General features: G+C 39.1%; 2 protein-coding genes across 9 annotated transcripts in view; one reads left to right on the top strand and one right to left on the bottom strand.

Moving 5' to 3' along the window:
* Positions 1-2,398: 2,398 nt before the first annotated feature.
* Positions 2,399-25,375, bottom strand: SEPTIN2 (septin 2). Of its 8 annotated transcripts, none has more exons than XM_082319084.1 (14): positions 25,294-25,375; positions 21,792-21,824; positions 20,565-20,685; positions 16,749-16,835; positions 15,725-15,848; positions 15,203-15,256; positions 12,917-13,051; positions 12,565-12,682; positions 11,589-11,690; positions 11,090-11,235; positions 10,336-10,419; positions 7,849-7,906; positions 5,838-5,950; positions 2,399-5,383 (listed from the first exon to the last, which is right to left on the bottom strand). In XM_082319084.1, the coding sequence occupies exons 2-13, from the start codon at positions 21,798-21,800 to the stop codon at positions 5,846-5,848; spliced, it is 1,143 nt and encodes a 380-aa protein (XP_082175210.1). In that variant the 5' UTR covers positions 21,801-21,824; positions 25,294-25,375; the 3' UTR covers positions 2,399-5,383; positions 5,838-5,845. The 8 variants fall into 8 exon arrangements, with proteins under 8 accessions (XP_082175210.1, XP_082175207.1, XP_082175206.1 ...); XM_082319081.1 differs by lacking the exon at positions 25,294-25,375 and adding an exon at positions 24,787-24,859; XM_082319080.1 differs by lacking the exon at positions 25,294-25,375 and adding an exon at positions 24,542-24,599.
* The window catches only part of HDLBP (high density lipoprotein binding protein), a 40,994-nt gene continuing 39,511 nt past the window's right edge, over positions 24,711-26,193 (top strand). Inside the window, exon 1 of the mRNA XM_082319077.1 lies at positions 24,711-24,849. The gene's annotated coding sequence lies outside the window, so the exon portion shown is untranslated. The remainder of the gene's footprint in view (positions 24,850-26,193) is intronic.

The following is a 26,193-nucleotide window of genomic DNA, read 5'->3' on the forward strand; positions in this document are numbered from 1 at the left end:
GAGGACTCAACTGACAAAGTTACAACTCGAGTCTGAACTTCATTTCTTTCAGTCTTGTGATGATCTCCTACTAATTTCCAGCTTTTGCAGAAGATAAAGCAATAAAAAACTCCATCCCTTTTTGCACTAGACTTTTTGATACTGTTGCCCAGGATAGCAAACTGACAGTGCATTGTTAAAAGAAAGGCTGAATATAGTCCTTTTTAGTAGAATTTGCTAGTGAAATGCCAAACATTCTTTTCTTCTAGCATCACAAGACAGTTTTCTTCTCAGTCACTTACTCTGAGGTCATTAGAGTGTTTATGAAGAGAGAGACAGAGGTATGACTAATTCATCCCCAGATGTCAACCAAATAGAAAGCCTAGGAGCAAGTGGTGTAAATTTGATCTCCAGCCCAGCCATCCTAATATTCAGAATGACCTGAAACAGGTACACAAGAGGCTCTGACTGATCTCCTTCCTCATTCCTTGCGGAAGAGCCAAGATGGCCAGCTCCAACTACTCTCTTTAGAAAAGGGAACAGTTCTGTAGACAACCCACTCTAACTAGGACAAGTGGAGTCTACAAGAATGTTACCCCAAAGGTGTGCATGAACTAAAAGAAAAATGCTGGAAATTTTCAGGATACCAAATGGAAGAAGCAAAGAAAGAGCAGGAGTCTAAAGACAGAAGGGAAAAATCTACTGAATAGCCCAGAGACAATCAGAAGAAAATAAATCCTAAGCATGTTGAAGAATCGTACAATCGGGTGAAAAGGACTGGAAAATAAATATTCATAGAAGTGCAGGAATAAATTGAATGAGAAATGCATTCAGAGAAAAACGTTAAAAAAGATGCACATATACAGTTATACAGAAAATCTGCATCCAAACATATTCAGCTGTATTATGCTACTGCATATAAAAAACCTAAGAGTTTATCTGCATAGCCATATACTAACAATGCACTGCAATTCCTCCAAAATAATGTGATAGCTTGCGTTTGTTAAGCAGATTTAAAGTAAAATAAAACTTGTTCCAGCATGTGAGCGCATAAGGCAACATGCTGCCTAAAAAAATGCATTAGTGTAACATTCCTTCTAGCATTGCCAATGGCAGAAGTGTACAAAGGACATTTTCAATAGTTAGGTTTATCATGATTTTAATAATATTTATACTAAAATACCCTGTGATACTTCCCCCCCCCCCCCAATCCCAGTCTTCCTTTTTCTTCCTACATATGAGTGTATAATAAAAAGGTTTGAGAAGACCACTGGCACTAATCCACACATTACTGAATGTGTGAAGAAAGCTTACAATATGTTTACCCAGTTTTGTGAGGTGTTTTATATGTCAGTTTTGACATGCTCTTTCAGTCCCTGTCCACAATTACCATTCTTTTTCTTCATGTGCACGGAACTAACAAATCTGGAAGATTTTTATAAGTTTTCCACTAATTATTTCATTGTGCAACTCTTAGTGCAATTCTTTTCCAGCACTCCTTTCCAGAACTGGATTTGATTCCATGAAAGCAGTCTTCTACACCTGACAGAAAGGATGCCATTCTGAAAAAAAATACAAGCAGTACATACAAAAAGTCTTCTTCCAAGAAGTAGGTCTGACACATTCAGGATGCTTCCTTGCCTCTTCTCTCACTATAGCCTAAAGATGAATCTTCCTTTAATGTACCAGTTCCACACTAAATACTTCAGATAAATGAAACACAAACATACTTTAAAACCACATATGAAGGGTCACACATGCACAAGTTTTACCCCGTGGAGTGGTCTGACCGAGTAACGTGTGCCCCCCCAGCAATGCAAAGCAATCTAATGCAGCAACCCACAGTGAGCTGTCTAGACCAGGGCACACGCAAAAGTGACACATTCCAGATTTAAAGTACTGCTATAAAATCATCTGGTATTAACAGAATTCAAAAATGAAGACACAGCCTGGTGCTCTTAATCTGTAACAGCCATAGGGATCATTGAAGTCATTTCACAGGAAGATGAGCCCTAAATTATTTTGGAATATCTTGAACAAAGATCAAACACCCTTTCACTCTCTCCAGAGATGAAGCATGATTCACTGGAGAAAACAATGACCCTTAACACTTAAAGCACCATCTAAAAACAAGTAGCTTCATTCTATGCTAACATAATAATTAAGGGACATGCAAGTTTGGTGAGAGCTGCTGAAAGAGCAAGATCCCATAGGTAGGACTTTGGCAGCTCTGGGAACACCCATAGGGAAATGCACTGTACCAATACACTTGGAGCATACAGTACTTAATGATCGTATTTTATGCAGGTTCATCTTTCAACCACATCCGCATTTCTCCTTTATATTTAAAACATATCACCACAAACAAATTAATATTGCCAGCATTGATTATAATAAAGAATCATAACAAAAAAAAAAGTGTATTTTAGCATTTTTTATTATAGGCTTGGCTAATGGCAGTACATAGAATATAACAGATTTTTGTACCAAGAGCAAGTCATTTTTGCTACCAACTATAAAGCTCTGCAGATTCAAAAGTATTTTGACTCCTAAAATAAAAACCGTAACACTGCTGTAACAGAAAAAGAACTGTAGCCAGTTCAGCAAGCCACCAAACATCATCTACCTTTTATCTCCAAATCTTTCTTGTACCCAAGTCTGTCTTCTACCAGTAGCTGAGTTTGTCTGAAACAGAATCTGAGAAAGGTAGTCTCACTTTTCATGTCTCACCATGAAACCACTAATTGCAAGACCATCACAAGAAAAGTGAAGAGGAAAAGACTTGGGAAGAAGAAGCAATTAGCTGTCTTAAGTATTTCAGCTAAAATGGCAAGTGCCATAAACTTGCTTTTTCCTATTACAAAAAAAAAAAAAAAAAACAAAACACAAAACCAAAACAAACCACATACAAAAATATTTCTCCTGCTAGAATTTGTAGATCAAAAATTATTTGCCTAAGAATCAAACAGAATACTATATCACGTATCTATTAAAATATTTCATCAGGATAAATCAAAGAATAAGACATTGCCTAAAATAATTCCACAGGTAGTGACCTAACAGGACTAAATGTGTGGACAATCTGCTTTTGTTCCCATGTTAGAAATACAGAAAAAAAACCTATCAAACCAACATATACAGAGAGTTACGTGCACAACCAATCCCCCTTTGCGTACATTTTAGATTTCACAGTTATTTTTCAAGTACAGGTTCATAGTACTATTGCAACTTACCATACCCTACCAAGCTTATAGGTGAAAACACAATGTCCCAGAGTTTCTCTCCTTGGCAAAGCGGACAGCATCTGAAGCATGCTGTGTTCAAAACATTTAACGGAGATACCAGACAAATAGCTTAAAAGTGGACAACTGCTGCATTATCAGAAAAAAAAACAGATTTGTGGCAACTGAAGAACAGACTTCACAAAGTATTCGATGACTTAAGTTTATAGTAAGTTCTTTTGGTAAATTTATGACAACCAATTCACAAAAATATATCAAAAGATTTAGAAATAAATAAGGTGTTGTGGAGTGTTTTCTAACAATACTGCCACATTACTTTGTTTCTACACATGCTTTCCAAAAAGCAAGACAAGAACTTAGAAGGGCATGCTTTTCCATCTAAGTTTTATATGTAAATATTTGACAAAATGGGACTTAACACTTCTGTGCACCTCAACATACAAAATGGTTCTCATTTTCACTTTTGTCAAGGTTAGGGAAGGTCAGATGAGTTCTGTAAAACTTTGACAGTAATTGCTTTTGAGAAGAGAACTGTAGCTCCCTAGCGAAGGCTATGATGCAGGATTTCACTTCACATTTTTAGAAAGATTCAAATACAAAACAATTCATCAACAGTAGTTTCAGGCAGGTAAAACTTTCAGTTGCTTAGCAGGTTTATATTTAATCTAGCCACTTAAGTACCACTGGAATTATACATTAGCTGTATAAATCCTATTAATTTTTTCAAAGAAACATTAAAAAAATTGTATTTTTTGTGCAGTCAAAATTGTGCAGTCAGAGCTGCACCTGAGCTCAAAGAGAGAAAAATCGCAATTCTATCTATTTATTAGCTGTTCCGATAACAACATTTTGTAACAGATCAGATTCAGAAATCTGATTGCTGGCTTTATCAGAAGTAGTAGAAAAACCAACCACCGTGTATTACTGCTTACTCTACCAGCTACCACCTATGTAGCTGTATACTATACCTGTTATTACAGACTGCAAATACAATACCAGACATGATATGTAGTAGAAGTCCAGCCAAGCTAAAAGACAATCTCCTTTACTATCAGTGTTAAGGAAAGTGACCTCGGCCTAAAAAAACCCAAAGGTGTAACTTATCAGAGTCACTTCTGAAGTAATACTGCTAACTCCATCTTGGAGCAAGACCTTAAAATACAATTTGCATTGATCCTGTCAGGCACAGATCACTTTAAAAAAAAGAGAAGTGTGCTAGTATATATTTTATACTACAATTAACAGTTTTCAATGCCCTAAAAATCATATGAAAATACTCATTAGGAATTACAGAATTTCTTATGCATTTGGATATAGGAAATACCCGTGCATAGAAAACTACTCTTTGGGGTTAATTTAACAGTATCAGCATTATTCAAGTTTGTTTATCTACAGTAATGCCAGAAAATAGCAGGACTGATTTGTGCTAACCTACAAGAAACTCTTAAAAATTATCTGCAATAGAGTAAGAGATTTTAGGCAAACAATAAAGAGTATATGTCCCTCAAGGTTAAATCTGAAGGAAATAATGCCTGTCATATAAAACACAGTGTGTCTCTTAAAGAGGCATTTCCTCTTATTTCTTTTGTTAAGACACAAGGCATGCTTGAATTTTAATTTGATACTTGCAGAGATCAAGGAAATCATCTGCACTGAGCAGAGACAGAAAAAGGGCTGATGGTCTCACAGACACACACCTGTAAACACTGCAAAAAAATATAAAATTAAGCTTGCAAGGATCTCTAGTGAGGTGATTTACATGCCACTGAGCAAGGTATCATTGAGAGCTGTTTATTTGTAAATGTAATACAAAATTAAAAGCAGGGAGCTAATAAGCCATATTAAAAAAAATAATTATCTAACACCGTATCAGGCTAGAAAAGTTTCAATGTCTATTTTGTATCCGTAATACAATGGGAAGTTGAAAATAAGCTCAATATAAGAATTACTAAACAAAAACAAAGTCAAATGCGTATAATATATAAAATACTGACTGCCTACATGTTATGAAATACATATCACAAGAGTTACCACAATGCATTTCCACGTTAAACTCTAAAGCAAACTCCAAGTCACATGTTGAACGAAAGGCATCCTTTCTGGTACGCCATCACTGCAATTGAACTCCAGAAGGTCTCCTTTAAGTCAGGGTATAAAGTAATCTAAAAACAAGACGGAAAAATACAATTTAAGATCAGCTATCTTCTTACAGTTAGAAACCTGAAAAAACTGCAACCATTTTAAAAGTCACAATGAAACAATGACTTCATCATGAGTTTGAGAATCACCTGCTTACACAATTTCAAAGACTCTTTCCGTGATTGTTGTCAGCATATATTGTACTGACTTTCTGGAAAAATTGAATATATATAGATATACACACATACACACACACACACAGAGCCACACTAATGCTTAGTTTGGCTCCAAGCCATTTCACTTCACAAAGAGTAGTTAAACCTTAGAAATTAAAACTAAGACTGAAACCTATGTTTCAGTCTTATGAAACATATGTATGAAACATCTTGTAAACATTTTTCCAAAACTTCTTAATACCAACCACAATAATGAGTAGTTAAAAGAAAAACCCTTTAAGTGGCTATTTGAACATCTTACCAAAGACTTTATACATGGTGCCCATGAACTGCACTGCTGTCTCCTTCTCCACTTTGCATCTGCATCTGCATCTGTGCCTGCATTCTCGCAATCATCTCCTGCATGCGACGAAGCTGGAAAAGTAGCACAGAAGAATCCTTTAGCCTAATCTCACCTCAGAATGTGACTCTCTGCTGCCACCACACAATTATTTATATTATAGAGGGAACACGTATCTGCATTATCTTTATCTGATGGGTAGCAATCTCAGGTTATGGCATCTTGTACTGCTCTTCTTCATCCATCAAGAGGCTGGAAATTTACTCACTGAAATAAGCAGGCTTTATTATTGTAATTTGGGATGAGATTTTAAGCATCCCTAAATGGAAGCCTTTGCTTCCTCTGAAGTTAAATGCATAAAAATGATGGTGCTGAAGTGCTGAACAAACACTTGCAGTTGCTAAAGATTATCACCAGAAAATAAGCAGCTTGTTTATGTCCCTCCAAAGTACACCACTATCTGTCACTAAAAAAAATTGTCAGGATTACTTCCCAGCTCCCTTGCTGGTGATGTCTAGGTGGAAGCAAGTATTACAGGCAAATCATCCAAGGACATATAAGCATTATTAAAAATGGCTGAAGCTAATTTTAGAACACTGCAACATTTAAACACAGGGTAATCACGTAACTCAGCTACTAAGATTAATTCAGCCATGTTGCATGTACAATACTTCAAATTCTTTTATCGTACCCAAATCTGACAGGTGGGAAGTCAACCTCACTACTGAAATACATTTGAGTGTCTTTGCCTCTATGCACCTACACTTCAAACTCAAACTAAACTGTTAAGCTTAACAATGAAAAGCTAAACCTGTGAAATGTTTACACTACTCTTTTTCATATTCCTTGAAACAATGACACTTTTCATTTTTACTCTCATTATCTTTTGGGACTTGGGTAGCCACTAAGACCACTAGTAGAAGACTGAGCGTCTGCTGGTGCTAGAGCAGTCCAAAAAGTCCACCTAACTCAGCCTTCTCACTGACACTGGCTATTAGCAAATGCATCTAAGACCCTGACAGCAGGGTGCACACACCCAGTATTTCCTGACATATGCTTTCAAACTCTAGAAATCTGTCAGTTCTGAACTTGCCAAACCAAAAAAATTCTACCTTTGTGTTTAGTGAGCACATTCATGGAGAAAGTAGAACTCTCCAGTCTCTCAGCATTTTTGAGCTTATCTGCATACTTGCTATGCACAAAATTCCATGCTAATGAGTTCCACAATTTACAGACTGTCTTAAAAGTATCTTTTCTATTTGAAATCAGCCACCTATTAATCTCATTAAATGTGACCTGTTTCTTGTATAGTAGATTCCCATTCATCCTGCCATCTATGATTATGTAAGCCCCTTACTATATCCTTCCCTTCTGCCATCTACTTCCAACAAGGACATTAACCTAATCTCCCCTTGTACAGGACCTGCTTCAGATCTCCACTTCAGCCTTTCTGCCTACTTTTTGCTATTCGTTGTACTTTTTCTAGTCTTGGCTATATCGTTTTTGGGTTAGGGGGACAATGAAAACAGTATTAGAGCTATGCCTTATGGATTTATCATAATGGCAGAATGAGAATCTCTTTCTTTCTTTATTCCTGACAATTCCTACCATTTTTCCCTCCTTTGCTACACAGCTGAACTAACTTTTTTCCAGTCTGCAATTGCTAACTTTAGAACCTTTACTCATGTGAGCACGGCTCTCCCTCCAACATGCATTACATTCACTGCTGATTAGTACAACGGAATCGGGCATTTTACCAGATTCCACCTGTTCCAATAAACCAGTATCCTGAGACTCCTCTACACCTCTTCGCATTCTGTTTTGTTACTGCACCTTGAATAACTTTATATTAGAAAATTCTGCCTTTTCCTTCAGAAATAACCAAGATCATGTAAAACATTTGACCTAAAGTAGCGATAAAAGAATAAAAATTCCCCTATGACAAGAGTTCTGTCATCACATGTCATCTTACTTCAGCTTCTTTTTCAAGCAGAATCTGGTCTTTATTCACTTCTTCATCTTCTATCTTCCTAAAACAAGATGAATATTGTTCAATAACGTGATACATTCTGGATTTTGAACTTCCAAAGAATGCTTTGTTGACAAAAATCGAGGCTCTTAGAACACACCTTATATGTCAGGGTTTCATAATACAAACAAATTTCATTGAAACACATTCTCCACATAGCTGCAATTCATATTTTTATTTTTAAATTATTTTTAAGACATCAATTTATCCCTTAGTCCTTCATAAAGTTATGCCCAGAACAAGTATAAACCATTCTAGCTATGACTTTAAAACATGACAGATCTTTACATGTAGGTATCAATAAAAACTATTTCTGATCAGTATTCAAGTATAGCAGTTTACCTGAGCATAACATTATCTTAACTGATTGCAATTTGAGTACCACACAGATATAGCAAATTCAGAAATACTGCAAACACATACTTAATTCTTCTCTTTCATTGGTGCAATAAATCATTATAACTAAATCAAAATCTAAGTTCAAGGTACTGCTGGACAAGATGTTAACAAAAATATGAGGCAACATGTAAAATAACCAGTGCTCTTAAGAAATTCTGTACCCGTAAACCTGGCTACCTCCAGGCAGAACCTTCCTTTGATGCAGTTCTAGCCCATCTCTATCTTCATGAACCATGTTTGCTACCAAAGATATAAAAGGCTCATAATCAAAACCATAGAAGTAACACAACCACTGTACATATCTGGAATCCTTCCAATTGGAGGAACCCTTTATCCTCTGCTCCACTTAAGACTTTGAAGCTTGATTATTTTTCTAGTATAGTCACTAGTTTTGTTTTTTTTTCTAAGTCCAAAAGATTTCTTTTGTATAACATGTTGAAGTATGGTACAAACATTGATTACTCCCATCAAAATTAAGCAGCAAATGCTTTCAATCAGTATTTCAGCACTTTTGCTTAATTGGGATGTTCCAATTTTACATTGAGAGACCAAACATAAGAATATTTTTATATACTATATTTTCAAGATTACTTACCACTTTGCTAATAGATTTCTCCTATTCCCTGTTGCAATGGGGAAGATCTAATCACGCAAGTGCCATCAAAAGTGCAAAGTGAACAAACTGATGCTTGTTAAAAGGTTAACAGAGAAATAGATCGCCAAAAAATCCTCTGTGCCCAAAAACCTCTAAGAACATTAGCGAATACAGTAAACAAACACTTAATTGCCAAGCACTGCTGGTGAGGTAGGTGCAAGTTTGAAATAAATTCACCACAAACTACCCTCACTTACAGTAAACTTAACTACATTCTAGCAGCACTTCAGAAATGTGAAAACAAAGATATATAGGCCACTTAACTAGACAAGATACAAAAACATGTTTTAGTTTCACAAAGAAAGATACCCCAACTTAACAGTAACTTACTCTCACAGGTCCTTGGCAGAGGCAACTTTAAATCCTCCAAAAACTGGTAATCATTATTTTAACTCTGGATGACCTTAGGTAACATTACTTCTTAAACTTTTGTACATGCCTGTTGGATAACAGGCACCAGAACTCAGCAATAAAATTTTTTTTTTTTTTTTTAGCTTGAACTTCAGAAGACAGGATTTAAAGGTTAGGGGAGGAGAGCATGTCAGCTTGCCTGAAGGGAAAACTGGACTTGTAGGCCAATGCTACAGGCAGAGACAAACTCCTTTTCCTGAAAACTGACTAGGCATGTGACAAAATCTATGTCAACAGCATAATGGAAAAAGCTTTGCAAAATATATCAAAACCACTGAAATGTGCAATCATGAAACCCTCTAGTGGCTGACATAAGAGAAGCAACTGAAAAATCTAAACCAGGAAACACTCAGTTTTCAACAAGAACTCACAAACTCAACTTCACAAACCCTGCTATTTTAGTTAAAAACAGGGTGTTGCGCCTGTCTCTCTTACCAGGAAAGCTGTGCCCTACCCACCACAGCTCAAAATAGGGTTGAAAGACATTATCCTGTGACTGCTATGCAAAGAAAATTATTTATTTTATACCATGTTTAATAAAGCACTGCAGAAGGACTTGAGTTTCTTTTTCTAAAGACACAGTCCAAATATTCCAGTAGTTAATTCTGAAAAAAAACCTTTAACATATCAGCACTGACGTAACTGGCAGATTTTTGAAGACAACATTTATCATAGGCATCTGCTCTACTTATTTACTTCAAACATTCCAATCCAACTGTGTTCAAGCCTTAAAACAAAGCAGAGATCTAACTATACCCTTTTAATGTCACAACCGTCTCTTCAGATTTACGTAATACTTTTTCTTACACTCAGTGTAAGCTGGTTGACTGAACTTGGTGTTGACTGGAGCTATGGAGCTGTCCGTGATCTACCAAATCCAAGCAATGAAATGGTAGGAGAGACAGAGAGAGACCAAAAATAAATTCAAAATAGGAAGAAACAGCATGTAACCATAAGATAACAACCTGCCGCCTTGTTTGAGCCTCTCAGAGCGGAAGTTCTCATAGTGAAGATCCTGGGTCACCTCCTGAAGATCTTGCATGTGGGTGCTGGAGGAAGAAAAATAATTAAAACATACTGGCGTCACATCGGCTTGCTTAACCAACTCTCACATTCAACGCTGTATTGGGTCAACGTGTTCAGCATGTACACCCATTTAACATGCTAATTTAAAACCTAATTTAAGGTAAATTGGTGCAATAAAAGACACATAGAGAGACCACCTCAGACCCTGAGGCAGCCCTGACATAAGCTGTCCTCCTGGGTGAGGAGTTTGATGAAGCAGCGCTGGGCAGGGGAAGCAGAGTAGCAAAGCCTGAAAAAAATCAACAAGTGGAATTTTGAAGTCTACTCCTTTGCAGATATATATCTACATATAGATATATTTAAATAAGCACAAGGAGTGAAGCAACCTGTTTTATGTTCTTGGGGATCTGAATAGCAATACAACATTGTGTTCAAGAACAGAATTAGATAAAAGATTATTTTCACAGAATCACTGAGTAATTCAGATTGGAAAAAACTCATGCAGCCTATGTGGTCCAGTCCCTGCCTAGGCCTAAACCGGCTAGATCAAGGTTGCTCATGGCCTTTTCGAGACAAATTCTGAATGTCTCCAAGGATTTCACAACCACTTCAAACCCCCATTATGGTGTTTGAGTATCTTCCTGGTGATTTTTTTTTTTTATACTACAATTTAATTGGAATTTTCTAACTTACATTAACATGGTCCTCAGCTTCAGGAAGTCATTGTGTTCTGGGTTCTCCACTTCAACCACACCCCATGGGTAGAGTCGACCTCTAACTTTTTTACCTTTGGCTTCAATGAGTTGATTGGATCCCACTACACAAAACGGAATGCTGGCCTGAAAGCCAAAATTGCAAAAATTACCAATAATGAACGAGAACAAACAACTCAAAGAACAACTCTTGTTCTGCTCAGCACTGCATATTATGGTAATAAGTTTGTAATGCTTTTAATATGAAGCTGTAAAAAAAAAAAAAAAAAAAAAAAAGCCATTGTTACTCTTGTCTACCAGATAGAGGAGCCTGGGCACAGAGACACAGTGACTCACTGAAGGTCTCATTGCAGGTGACACAGTGACTCACTCAAGGTCTCATTGCAGGTCACAGTATGAATCTTGTTCTAAAGCTGCCTGAGCAGTACGAAAAGATACAGTATATTATCCACATATGTAACCTATGAAACCAGTCATACCTTCAGGAGTCTGGTCTGCTCTTTAAAATCTTCATCCTCATCTGATTCAGCATCAGGCAGGTGATAAATCTTGATGCCATGCTCTTCTATTTCATCCAGAATCTGAGATTTTATAATATAAGAAATTGAGATAATATACATGTAAAGTCAGTAATTTTAAATCTTAAAGTAAAATTACTTAATGAGTTATACACAATCTCTTGAGAAATTTGGGCCTGTCTTACCGATCCATATTACTTGGCAAGTATTTGTTTTTAAACACTATATTTCTTCATGATATTCAACAACTATTTGCCACAGACTTTCAGACAAACAATAGTGTTGAAATCTGGACTGGATCAAGTGTGCCTTCTGGCAAGTTAATTCTAACACTTCTTTCTAAATTTCATAGCTGTTATTAACTCATGATGGTTTGTTGCATTTTTCCCCCCTCAGCAAATACAGCATCAAGTCCTGCAAGACTGAATGTGTTAAAGGGTCTTGCCTACAGAAGAAGGAACTGGAATGTATTAGAAGAGGGTGACATAGGGGAAGAAAAACAACCCCAAAAATCAGAAAAATCTCTGAAAATCCTATTTTTCAATCCTCAGAATTCTGAGTAAAAAAGTACATGCACATCACAGATGCAGATCCTGTCTCTGCTTTGGGACTGATTAAACAGGTAAGGAAGCAATTACCATTAGCAAATGCATTTAAATATTTTTCCAAAGTTTCAAAATTCACTCATAATGTAATTGTAAATGCAGCCAATCTGCCATTTCGCAGGCAACATTTTAAGGACAATTTCTCAGTTAAATACATAACAAAGGATTCTACAAGATATCAAACTACATATTAAATAATGTCACACTGTGCATGAGATTATATTTTTCTTGGCTAGGACAGAGTAAGTTTGAATGAGAATGCCCCTCTCTTTAGCAACCATGCTGCTATAATCAAAGTACGACATTTTTCTGCAAGCTACAAAAAGACTTACCCTTTTCTTTAGTCGTTCTCGCTCTTTCAGAGAAAGCGTATCTGCTTTTGCAATCACTGGTACAATATTTACTTTGTTGTGTATGGCCTTCATAAACTCAACATCCAGAGGCTTAAGGCTAAAATTAAAATACGGAAAAAGTTAAATTTATTTTTAATCTAAATTACCAATTTATTTTCACACCACTGTAGATCTCTCTCCTTACACAGAAAGAACACACCCAATTAACTCCAGCAGTTCTAGTACTTCCTTAAGTAATGGCAATCTGATTCTGAAAATTTAAGTCAACAGGCAGAAACCAACTCCCCAAAGTAAACTAATTTGAAAAATAAAATGACAGAGAAACACCTACCCATGACCAAACGGTGAAATGAAATAGAAGCAGCAATGAACCCGGTTATCTATGATATGCCTTCTGTTCAAACCACTCTCATCATGCAGATATCGCTCAAACTGCTCATCAATGTAAGATATTATGGTCTTAAAACTGTAAAATAAATATGGATTCAAGAAATCATGCTCGTTCCCAAATGGTCAATAATTTTAGTGATGTTTCAAAGGTAATATTAAAACACCAAGACATCCTGCTGATAGACAAAAATTAATTTACTGGTGCTGTAAGACTGTAGAGTAAAGAGCACGTATCTTAAAATTTCACTTGAATTCCAGAATAACAAACTACTATGCATATTTAATCTTTTTATATTAAGATAAAATGTACATACATATAACACACAACTTCTACAGCAGATTTCTCTTGGGTTAGTATTTATCTTTTGACTAGTATTAATTACACATGCTCAAGATAATCTAAGCGTCTTGTTCCAAACTGATTTAAATTCATAGAATGGTTTGGGTTGAAAGGGACCTTTAAAGATCATCTAGTCCAACCCCCACTGCCATGGGCAAGGACATCTTTCAGCAGGTCAGGTTACTCAAAACGCTGTCCAACCTGATCATGAACACCTCCTGTGATGGGGCATCCACAGCTCCCCCGGGCAACCTGTTCCAGTGTCTCACCATCATCATTGTAAAAACTTCTTCCTTATGTCCAACTTAAACCTACCCTCTCTCACTTTAAAACCGTTGCCCCTTGTCCTGTTACTACAGGCCCTGGTAATAAGTCTCTTTCCATCTTTCCTATAAGCCCCTTTTATATATTGAAAGACGTTAGTAAGGTCTCCCTGGAGCATTCTCTCCTGTAGGCTGAACAACTCCAACTCTCTCAGCCTTTCTTCACAGGTGTTCCAGCCCTTGGATCATTTTCCTGGCCCTCCTCTGGACCTGCTCTAACAGGTCCACGTCAGTCTTGTGCTGGGGGTCCCAGAGCAAGTCTCACAAGAGCAGTGTAGAGGGGGAGAATCACCTCCCTCAGCCTGCTGGCCACGCTTCTTTTGATGCAGCCCAGGATATGAATGGCTTTCGGGGATGCAAGCGCACATTGCCAGCTCATGTCCAAGTTTTCATCCACCAGTATCCCCAAATTCTTCTCTGCAGGTCTGCTCTCAACCCATTCATCTCCCAGTCTGTATTGATATTGAGGATTTCCCCAACCAACGTGCAGGACCTTGCACTTGGCCTTGTTGAGCTTCATGAAGTTTGCATGGGCCCATTCCTAAAGCCTATCAAGGTCCCCCTGGATGGCATCCCTTCCCTCTAGTGAATCAACTGCACTACTCAGCTTGGTGTCATCTGCAAACTTGCTGAGGGTAGGCTCAATTCCACTATGTCATTGATGAAGTTATTAAATAGTATCGGTCCCAGTATGGACCCTTGAGGGACACCACTCTTTACTGGATTCCATTTAGACTTTGAGCCATTGACTGTAACTCTGTGGATGCAGCCGTACAGCCAATTTCTTATCCATCTAACATCATCCATCAAACCCATATCTCTCCAATTTACAGGCAAGAATGTCATGGGGGACCATATGAAAGGCCTTACAGAAGTCCAGGTAGATGACATCAGTAGCTCTTCCTTCACCTCCATCACAGAAGGCCACCAGATTAGTCAGGTATGATTTGCCCTTCGTGAAGCCATACTGGCTGTGTCCAATCACCTCCCTGTCTTCCATATGTTTCAACATATCTTCCAGGAGGATCTGTTCCATGATCTTACCAGACACAGAGGTCAGTAGTTCCCAGGGTCCTCCTTTTTACCCTTTTTAAAAATGGGTGTGACGTTTCCATTTTTCCAGTCACTGGGGACTTTGCTCGACTGCCATGACTTTCAAAATATAATGGAAAGTGGCTTGGGAACTACATCTGCCATAGATAACCCAACAAGATGGGATGACTTGTTGGGTCCCATGGACTTATGTACGTTCAAGTTCCTCAGGTGGTCTTGAACCTGATCTTCACTTACAATGGGAGGGACTTCATTTCCCCAGTCCCTGCCTTGACGTTCAGGGTCTTAAGAGATGTGAGAAGAGGGATTACCATTGAAAACTGATTGCCATTAATCTCGAGATTATTTCTTAGTACTTAAAATGTAAACTTCTCAAAAAAACCCAATCAATCAAACCCAAAGATGATGAAAATGCACTTAAAAATGAAGCACAGAATCTAAGAATGCTCAAATGAATGTGGACAAGATCTAAATGTGGATTTTTACTTGCACTAAAGACTAGATGAGTTACTTTCTCAGAGTATAGTTGAATTTCTTGTGTCCCAGTGGTTCCATTGCTTTTTGACTATAAAAAAAAAAGTCAAGGTCAATGTCCACTCAAAACTCTTACAAATTTAAGAAAGTTAACTAAAAAAAAAAACATAAGCAAAATATCTGTATCACAAAGCTTATTTCAAGTTGTGTGGAAGTTATTGATGCCTCTTTAAGTTTATCTAAATGAACACGTAACACTTAAATTAAGCTTCCTGAACATTAGAAAACACGCCTATCTCGCCAAAAATCACACCTCAAATTCAACACTTCACATAACACACAAAAAAAAGGTAAGATAATGACTTAACCGTATAATCACTTTGAATCATTGGAATGGAAGTGTTTAAAAGAGCTAGGCTGGCCACTTGGGCCATCCTACTTTGAACTGCGTATCATTATTAATATAGCCCCACTTCAGTTACTTATTCTCACCCCCAGGACAAATATGAAATGGATGTCAGTCTTCATACATATATCAATATACACTCTGTGTACATACCAGTCTCGACAATTGATAGCATCTCCATATCCTGGTGTATCTACAACCGTCAGACGTAGTTTCACACCCCTCTCTTCAATTTCAACTGTTGAGGCTTCAATCTGCACAGTGCGTTCAATCTTTTCTAAAAGACAATAAACTTGATCTTTCAGAATAGAATTTATTAGATTATGTCATTTTGAGATAAGCTCAGAAGATTAATTGGCAGATGCAACAGTATAAATGTTGTTTCAGGGATTACCTTCTAAGCCCTGATAACAGCAAGACTCTGTACTTAAATTCTTCAGATTTTGTTAGATTATTTGAGATTTCCTACTGTTCTTAAATATAATGTAGAAACTAGGGCAAAAGTGACTGAGAAAAACTGTAAATAATCAGCAATTTGGAGAACAATACTAAATTATATGTAATGGATTTTTTTCCTAAGGTTGGAAGTGATAAGTACTCGTCAGCTAACATAATAAATTATTAAAGCAAGTCATTCAACAAGTAGCAAAGAGGGGAAAAAACTAGCATCTTCCTCTACTTTCTTAGAATATTCTCTTTCATTGGATTATTGTATGCCTTGCTAACAGAATGAAAAAGGGACAAGGGACTGAAGAAAAAGAGGTGAAGTTCACATTCTCTAAATATCAAGCCAAAGCAAAGGAATCAAGTTGCAAGTCCTAGCAGGCATAAACAATGCATATGTTTAGAATTGCAATAGATTAAAAATTGAAAAAGTTTCTGATTGTTTTAGTTGATTGTTTATCTTACTGTGACACGATGACATTTTTTTAAGCTAAAGAAGGAATCAACTTTCTAGGTGCCAATATGAATACACCCGAGGACTAAACCAACAAAGACCCCATACACATCCTGGGTACAGAGGGAACCAACTGTATCAAACAGTTCAAGTATAAGGAAATACATCAGAAATTACTACAGCTAGAAATCACTACTGGCTGTTACTAAAATCCAAAGATAAAAGCATTCAACTCCAAAAATCATCAAGAACAGAGAACTAGAACAAAGGTGTGCTTACCAGCAGCTCCTGGGATTATCCTTTCTGGGTAGAGATCTGTCAAGAAGAGGCTGTTTATTAATGTAGATTTCCCCAATCCAGATTCACCTGTGATTCAATATAAAGATAAATTCAACATATTTACATAATTAAGTTCAACTGTATCCAGACAGTATCATCTGACTATACATTTTTTCATGTTAAATGTAAATCTTATAATTTAAAAATTTACAGCTTATAATTTTGTATTAGAAAAGTTTGCACAAGAAGGTTGAATAACAATTTTTACATCTCAGCTTTATAATGCACTTTCTCAGAGCTTTCTCTGATTATTTGTAATTAAATCTGCTAGTCAAGTGGAGTTCTGATCAATTTAGACTTAAAATTTCCCATTTCATGTCTCCTGATTTTTTCAAGGCATGTTTTTCTGCTATCACTCCAGAATGTGAAAGATCATACACAGTGAGACGCTAGATCCTGCCCAGGCTGTATCATTCTGCTGAAGCAGAATGTGTCCAAAGAAGAGCAACAAAGCTGGTGAAGGGTCTGGAGCACAAGTCTTATGAGGAGCGGCTGAGGGACCTGGGGTGGTTTAGTCTGGAGAAGAGGAGGCTGAGGGGAGACCTTATTGCTCTCTACAACTACCTGGAAGGAGGTTGTAGCGAGGTGGGGGTCGGTCTCTTCTCCCTAGTAACGAGTGATAGGACGAGAGGAAATGGCCTCAAGCTGCGCCAGGGGAGGTTTAGGTTGGATATTAGAAAAAACTTCTTCACTGAAAGGGTGGTCAGGCATTGGAACAGGCTGCCCAGGGAAGTGGTTGAGTCTCCATCCCTGGAGGTATTTAAAAGAAAGGTAGATATGGTGCTCGAGGACATGGTTTAGTGGTGGACTTGGCAGTGATAGGTTAACAGCTGGACTCGATGATCTTAAGGGTCTTTTCCAACCTTAACCATTCTATGATTCTGTGATTCAGTTCAAACAACAAAAAAGGCATTCCTGAACTTCTGCACAGCTAGCCATCATAAAGTATGATTTATTTCTGCTTTTTATGCTAATATGGCAAACAAGAACCCAGGGGAAGAGGAATATGATATATAGCTACTGAGCATACACACAGAGCAATTTTTTCACTGATGAAATTAGGGATTACCAAAGTGAACCATAAATATATTTTTGTTCTAGGGCTACTGACTGAGCCATGAGGAAAGTTCGAAAGCCAACTAATTAGCTAAAGATCAAGATCTTAATCAGAACAAATGCTCACGACATAAAAAAAGACCAGCAACTCGAAGTGCTCAGTACCTGAATTCACTGAACAAATCCATTTCTAGAATTTCGGTTTTATTTCAGGTGTTGATAGAATTAATTAAAAAAATTAGATGTTAAAAATGATGGGCCACATGGTCCCTCTGAGTAACACAGACTATTCTGCAATAGGAGTCTGACAAAAATATCTGAACAAAAGAAAAAAGAGATGGAATTATTTTTTAAATAAAGATTTGACTAGGAGATGCCAGTTTATAATGCCTTACAGAATGTATCTCTCAAGATCAGATTTTACCAGTGCAGCCTTCACCAGTGAAAGAGACATGCAGCCACAGTAACTCAACAGTCACATGGCATCATTTCAGCAAAACCAAAAGAAGTATGATTTTAACCAGTGGCACATTCCATACTTTCAGTCTGGCTAAATATTATATGTAAAACAAATCAGTTTTCATAGTCACTGTCAAGAATTAATGAAAAGAGTAGTTATTCTAACTACTGACCACAGTAGTTAAAGAGTTTAATGAAATAACTATTTAGATAAAGTCATAGCTTAATAATGAGAATGAATATGAAATTGTTAATAAATTCAAGTGGTTAGGATTTCTTTGGAAGCAACACAGCCAAGCAGCCAAATTGTTATAAACCCAAGCTCATATTTTCACAAACTACAATAAACAATAACAGAAAAAACAATGCAAAGAAGAAAAATCATTGATTAGGACTCTGTCAGTGCAGATAACTTTTAAAGAAGCATTCTCCTGCTCACAAATTAAGAAGCATGGCAACTTAATGAAGAATAATAGTTCAATACAGGCATTGTGATATAGCCCACAAGAGAACATACTTAAACCCCATGCATATTTCAAGAGAAAGAATTCACATTCCAAACTGTTGAAATAATCAACAATTTAAAGCACAGTTTATTTTATCTTACATCGACTGCCTCCGTCTGCTAGTGTATCTTAAAATATCACTCCAAATTTTCAATTAAATTACTTTTCTCCAAGTTTTCTTCCTGTAGTTTTCATTTATCCCTTAGAATACTGGCAGGCAATGACTGTAAAGTTAAATTTTACTCCGAGACATGCGTGGGGTTAATTGCCATTCTGTTACTCTGATACCATGTCATTTCCCTCCTATTTTCTCCTTCACAAAAAGCTAGAAATGACTTCTCGGTCTATGTAACTTTACAGAGCTTTCTGCCAGAACTGTTTCACATAGCACTATTTGCAATTAATCTCAAAGTGATCTGGAAATTAAGTTTAGCTGCAGCAGAGAAAGCTTATCTTTTGTTTCTCAGAACCGCTCAGATTTTTAGGATTACTGAACAGTAAATTTTGAAGAGTTACAGTAGATACCATAATTTGAACCATCTGCTTATAGTTTGGCTTTACCCTTAGATTCTATAAGATATCCATTATATTATCCTAAGCAAATCCAATGAAAGATACAGTAAACAACTATGACAGAATTCTCAGAAGACAAAAATAAGGGCCAACTCTGTCCAACACTGAACTACAAAAGACAGAAACGGGATAAAAGCAATGCTAGGGCTGTCATTTGGCAAAACTAATGAAAGGTTTGAGGATAGACTCTTTCTGTAACTACTGGAATCCAAAACAATTAAGAACTTAAACACCTGCTATCATGTACCGCCTCACCTCTCCTGCTCATTTCCACTGTGATCTCTCTTGGACAAATCTAACACATAAATGGGATTTACTTCTTGTGACACCAGGTAATAAAGAACCTAAGTCTATTAGGGTTACTTTTTGCAAAAGCCTATTTTAAAAGTGAGAATTACAGAGCTGAAACATCAAAACTCAGTTACAGCTCCCAAGCAGAGTGACCAGGAGAGATATAAAAGAAGCCCAAGCCTACTTAATTTGCAAAAATAACACCAGCTTCTCAGAGGATCAAGGTATTTCTGCAGACACACTAGATTTTTCTTTCCATTCCAGATACCAACACAGATTGTCAATGAAATATTGAATAGAATTAAACTTTAAACTATAACTGCTAACAGAAAATCAAGATCAGTTTAAGACATAACAGCCCACATCAAAACCAACTAATCCAATTCTCATTCTTCTCTTACAAGAGTATTTAGAAGGGGTGGAAAGACCAGAGTTCAGATTCTTTTGAGCTACAGGAGCATAAAGAACATTTTAAATAGAATAGTCTCCTTAATACTATTATCTTAACCAAAACACACAAGCAAATAAAGATTGTATTCAAATGCAAAAACAGTTTTAAACTATATTTTAAATTGAATGCTTGAATCCTGTAACACAGAAGAGAAGGAGGGAAGTAACAATCACTGGAGTGCATGACAGAATTTCTTCACTTCACCCACAAATTTATTAATGTATTCAAACATGGTTTGTACTGTGGAAAACAACTGCTGCATGAATGAATAAACTATAAAAGGAAGATAAATGCTACAGTACAGAAGAGCTTTCTGATGCAAGCTGAAGTCTTACAATAGCGGAAGTAATACTCATTTTAATTCCAAATTTCCTGTGAGCAGGTACTAATTTTGAGAAAGAATATAAAACGTTTCCTTACCAACCACCATAAGAGTAAATTCAAACCCCTTTTTCACAGACTTCCGGTGAACCTGATTGGGAAGGTTTGCAAATCCAACATAGCCAGGGGTTTCTGGATTGGTAAACTGAGCAGGCTGTTGCTAAAAATAAAATAAGACAATAATAAGCAACCACTCAAGACATACTTGTTTGTATAACTGCTTTCCTCAGTTATTTCAAATGGTTTGAAGCTAGATGACATAGAGTGTTCCTACTACTCAACAGTTTCACAATGAAGTAAGAACAACTGCATTCGCCTAGAGCTTACAAAAAAGTTTCATTATGCAGCTATCCAGCCAAGATCACCTTAAGTAAAAAAGAAACAAAAACCCAAACATTTATTTATTGAAGTATGAAGTGCATTCACTAATCACACACTTTTTAAACAGTGTCTTCACACGCATTTAAAATAAAAAAGCTTGTGTCTAATGTTTAAAGACTTAAATAAAAAGGTGACCATTTCTAATCTGGTTTTACCACATCCTAATGAAAGCACTGAATGACTGGTGAAGTGACAGCCATGTGCTGGAAGTCCTTTTTAGAGATCTCTTTTAACAGGGGGGGCAATTCAAACAATACTGTTTCAAATGGCCACCACTACAAATATGGCAGAGGAATCTTTAGATTCATTAGTTTCCTTCTTCAAACACATAATTCAAGTACCCTTTATCATTCATTTCACTCCAATAAGCTAACATGGATGTTCTACCCATTATATCAAATGCAGGGGACCGAGAATTAGATGAATCCCAGCATGTCAATAATATTTTAAGTTACCATGTTGTTTATGAAGGATTTTTCCGAAGATCAGTTGACTCTATTAGTAAATGAAGGAATTAAATCTAAGAACATCCTTTTCTTAAATGATTCCTGCTCAAAACAGTAGCAGAATGGATGTTTCAATGAAAATGCACCAGGGAGCTTGTATGCAACTCCATGACCAAAACTAAATCCTTCCAAGAGTATGAGTTAACTGCATAGGTTTATACTTATAGGAAACTACATTAACACATGTTTTACATCACTCAGTCTTTCAATATTATGTCTTCTACATGTGAATTCTCTCTTACTTATGACCCATAAATTTAGCATACGCATCACCATCAAACACAAAGCAAGTTACACATTCTACCCTTGCAGATTAATATTTAAAAACAAAATACCCATTTCACTTTGTTACACTGGAAGACAGAAATGTCATTCTTACCTTGGACATTTTTATGGAAGGTCAGGAACAGATCTGGAAAAAAAAATAACATTTTCAGCTTATTAAAAATTGTACAAGAAGAAAAAACCCAACAAAACACAAAACAACATAATATCCACTGTGGCACACTAAATTAAAAACGGAGCATTCTTGATTGGATGTCCAGATTTTGAAACATTGTCAGTTGCTTCACAGAGTACAAGTATTTGACTCTTCAGTATTAATGAGGGGCAGAATTTTCAGCAACCATTGTTCCTATTAACATCATTGGACAATAAATTCAAGCAACATGAATATGGGGTGCTAAAGGCACTGGATGTATGACAAACCATTCTGAAGCCTGACAAAGAAAAGTTGACATCCTTTCCGGAAACTAACCAAACCAAACCTACTGCTTAAACATATCTTACTATTTACAGGAAACAGTTTTTTCAAAGCTCAGAAAAACAACGCATGTACTATTTTTTCTTTCTAAGCCTCCTTCCCCTCAATATTTCCTGTCATGCTTGAGTGTTCTGTAAAGAGCTGACAGCTTCAAAATGAAACACTTTCTTCTCCTCTTTCATCTGGATGCTTGCGAACTCAGTCATTCTAACTTCTGTTGCCAAGATAAGATTTTTCACATGCAGCTGCAGCACTTTGAGATACAAAGTAGACAGGAAAAAAAAAATCTCTCATCTAACACCTCCATGCAAAGTCTCGACAAAGAAAGACCTGTCAACAGAAGAGAACTTCTATCACACTAACTTGCATGAGTTCAAGAGATCATATAACTTACATATAAAAATGTCAGCATATATTTTTATATATTTTATATTGTATCTTCAAGTGATGAGTGCTCCAAGTTCCCTTTCTACTCCCTCCCCTGGCTTGCCCTCCAACGAAAAAGGTATCAGTTCCTACTCACAAAGCCCACATACCATAGCCGCCACCTATCCATCTAGCTCACTTCCACTTTTATTCTACGGATTTGAAATTATCGCTGTCTGATTCTTTCTGTCTTCCAAGCAGACTTTTGTCAGTAAGTTCAGCCTCATACGAAATGACACCAAATGGCTTCAATGTACAGCACCCTTCAGCTTGTCCCTCCCACCAAAAAGCCATCTTGAAGTCAAAACAAACTGCCAAGTGTCAGACAGACAGAAGCCCAACCTTTTTTGTGCTAGGCAGAAGGCAAAGTTGTTTTCAAATTGGTGATGATTTCTGGCAGCTATGGCATTTGCTTCTCAAAGCTACTGTATACATATATATACATAAAGTGCAACCTCCTTTAAGTTTATTAAGTTTATTAAACTTGCAGATTAATATTTAAAAACAAAATTAATATTTAATATATTATATAATATATATTATATATTAAATATAATATATTTATAATAAAAATATTTATAATAAAAATATATAATAAATATTTAAAAACAAAATTAATGTTTAAAACAATATTAATATTTAAAAACAAAATCTGCAAGTTTATTAAGATGCAACTTTTTAGCTCACTATGATTACTTCACTTAACAGTTACCAAGCTGCTTCCCCCCAATAAGGAAGGGTCAGTTTTGAGGAAGGCTTTTTGATGGGAGGGACAGACTAAAGGTGCTAAACACTGAAGCAATTTGGTGTGGTTTCACACAAAGCTGAACTTGCTGACAAAAATCTGGCATCCTGATTACACACACAGAATAAAAACTGGATAACATGCTTCTCAAGTGAAATTTCATGCTAAAAATAAAATCCAATATCTGCAATATCTGTATTTCAGTCAATAAGCTGGTCTATGACCTATGAAGTATTCAACTACTGAAGAGGTCATCTATGAGACTTTTAGCATCATGCAAGATTGCTCCGATAGAAACTCTTCCAAGAGTGTTTCCTGCTGAGTGATGTCATTGATCTCTACTTAACCATACTCCATGAGAGACTTTCAATGCCAAACAAAACTAGATCCTGCTAGAACACAGAAGAACATTCTTTTAATTCACGAGGCTTGTCTGTCACCCAACTATTTCTCAGAGGCAGGCTAAGAGTGGAGGAAAGTTTCTCACAGCTACCAAGAAACAAAGGAGAACTATTTATGCAGATGGCTGCAGCTACATTACATTTTAATATATGGACCAAGCACGGAAATCTTTCACGAAAGACCTTTCCCACAGCATTCCCTTCAGGGCAGTGGCTGAGAGCTCCCACGCGGGCAGGAGCATGCAGTCCCGGAGCAGTCCAGATTTCCCTCCCGAGCTGGTCGATCATGTTCCTCACCCTCCGGCTTTAACAACCCGGCTGGAGTTTTCTACGAGAGCGTCTTCTGAAGCATGGCGTGCAAGCGGCACTCGAGTGACTACCCCAGCCCCTCTGCAAAGATGGAACCGCATCTCCGAGGCCCTCCCGTCGGCGGGCGCTCCAGGCGTTCGGGCGGCCCAGGCTCCCTAACCTCTCCGACACCCCCGAGCTGTTGCCGGCTCGACAGCCGGCGCCCGCCGCGGCGCCCCGCCCATCGGCCCGCTTCCGCCTCACCAGCATCTCCCCAGTACCCCTGCCAGCCGCCCCGCCGCCCTCCCTCAGCCCCTTCCTCCCTCAGCCCCTGCCCGCCGAGCGCGTCCCGCGGGAGCGGCCGGAGGGGCTGCCCGGAGAGCCCCCGGAGGGCCGGAGAAGGGGCTCTCCTTCACCGCCCCTCCAGAGAGGCGCCCCGCAGCCGGAGCCCCACGCCCGCCGAGGTAGGGCAGCGGCCGCCCCCGGCCGCCCCTGGCCGCCCTCACCTGCCGGCCGCGCCGCCAACAGCCCCAACCACCGCTCCCGCGCGCGCGCGCCCTGAGGGGAAGGGGAGGAGCCGGGGCGCTCCGCCCCGCCCCGCAGGCCCCGCCCCTGGGGCCGTGCCGGGAGGTGCGGCGCAGGGCCCAGCGCGCATGCGCCCGCCCCATTCCCATAGCAACCTGCCGGCCAAGGGTACGTGGGGGAGGGATCACCCGTATGTTGGTAGGTCACGCACATCCCTCTTCTTTACCAAGATGGCGGCCGGCCCCTCGGCCTCGTACCCAGCATAGGCTTCGCTGCGGGCCTACTAGAGGTAAAGCCGGCCCCGCGCCCGGTGGTGCCGGCCGTGCGGGAGGGCGACGGGGGTGGGGTGGGGAGCGCCTCAGGTAAGCGGGACGAGGGTGCGGGCCCGGGCCCGGCTCTGCGGCCGGGCGGGTTCCGTTGCCTCCCAACAAGATGGCGGCAGCAGAGAGACGGGCTCCGCGGGCGGAATGTCTAGCGAGCGCCCGGCTCCGCTCTATGGTCTCGGCCTTTCCGATTGGCGCGTGGTGGGCCACGTGCCCCCGGGGCGGCCCCCCCCCCCCTCCCCCCCCCCCCCCCCCATCGAGCCGGGAGCGATGCGCAGAGCGGCGCCCTTCCCCGGCCTCCCCCGCCGCCCTCCCTCTGGCAGCGGCCGCCCCGCGCTGCGGCGGCGGCGGGGAGCGCCCCGGTGCCAGCCCAGGGAAAGAACAAAACCCATGAGTCATGCCCCGCTTACCTTCCCTGCGGCGGCCGCCCTCCGCCCCGCGAGTCAGCCGGGCGTGATCCCGGGCCGCCCCTGAGGGGATGGGGCTGAGGGGGGCTCGCAGGCCTTCAGCCGTGACAGCACGGCTGCGGTCCCCTTCCCCCCCCCTTGGCCGATGTCCCGCGGCCCGGTCTGCGTCGGGCTCTGAGAGTTTGAGCTTGAGTGTAACAGTCTCCTCTTGCACCGCTGGTGGGCCTGAAAGCTGGGGCTACGGTCATGGGCTGCTCTGGAGAAGGGTTTCTGCCTTGCCTGTGGCTCTTCTGGTAGAGCCAGCCCGCCTCTGTGTGATAGAGGGGAAACTCTGCCTCTTTACTGAACTGCTTTCTAGTCCCGTAGTATGGTTTTGTTGCAGGTTATTTATAGAACAGGGTGATCCAGCAGTCGAGCAGAACTGAAGGTTAAGTATGGGGAGTTCATGATCCTTGGGCCCAGCTTGCCTATAGCTAAGTAAAGTGGCTTGACACATGATAAGTTGTGCTTCATGTGCTGGCCTTCCCCGAACAGTAGGAAGGATTTCCAACTGACAAGAGCAATTCCTTCCACTGAAAGACAAGACACAAGAGAGCAGGCCATGCTGGGAATGTTAGTAATACCAACAGCAGTTCACTCATAACTGATGAGATGAGCCAAGGACCTCGAATTCACAGCTCTAGATTAGAATTTGAATCCAAATTCACAACTCTGTGGCTGGGAAATGAAAATTAGAGACATTCACAGTCCCAAGGAGCTGGAAGGATTCAGTTCTTTTCCTATACTGTTGTGTAATGACAGAGAAAATTCTGCATAGTGATATGTGCTGTCTTGTTTTATTGCTGGTTTTCTGTTTAGTAAGGCAAGGGAAGCTGCTGCCTGATGATTTAGTCTCTGCTACAC

Source organism: Platalea leucorodia (assembly GCF_965183815.1).
Source record: "Platalea leucorodia genome assembly, chromosome: 8".
Taxonomy (NCBI): domain Eukaryota; kingdom Metazoa; phylum Chordata; class Aves; order Pelecaniformes; family Threskiornithidae; genus Platalea; species Platalea leucorodia.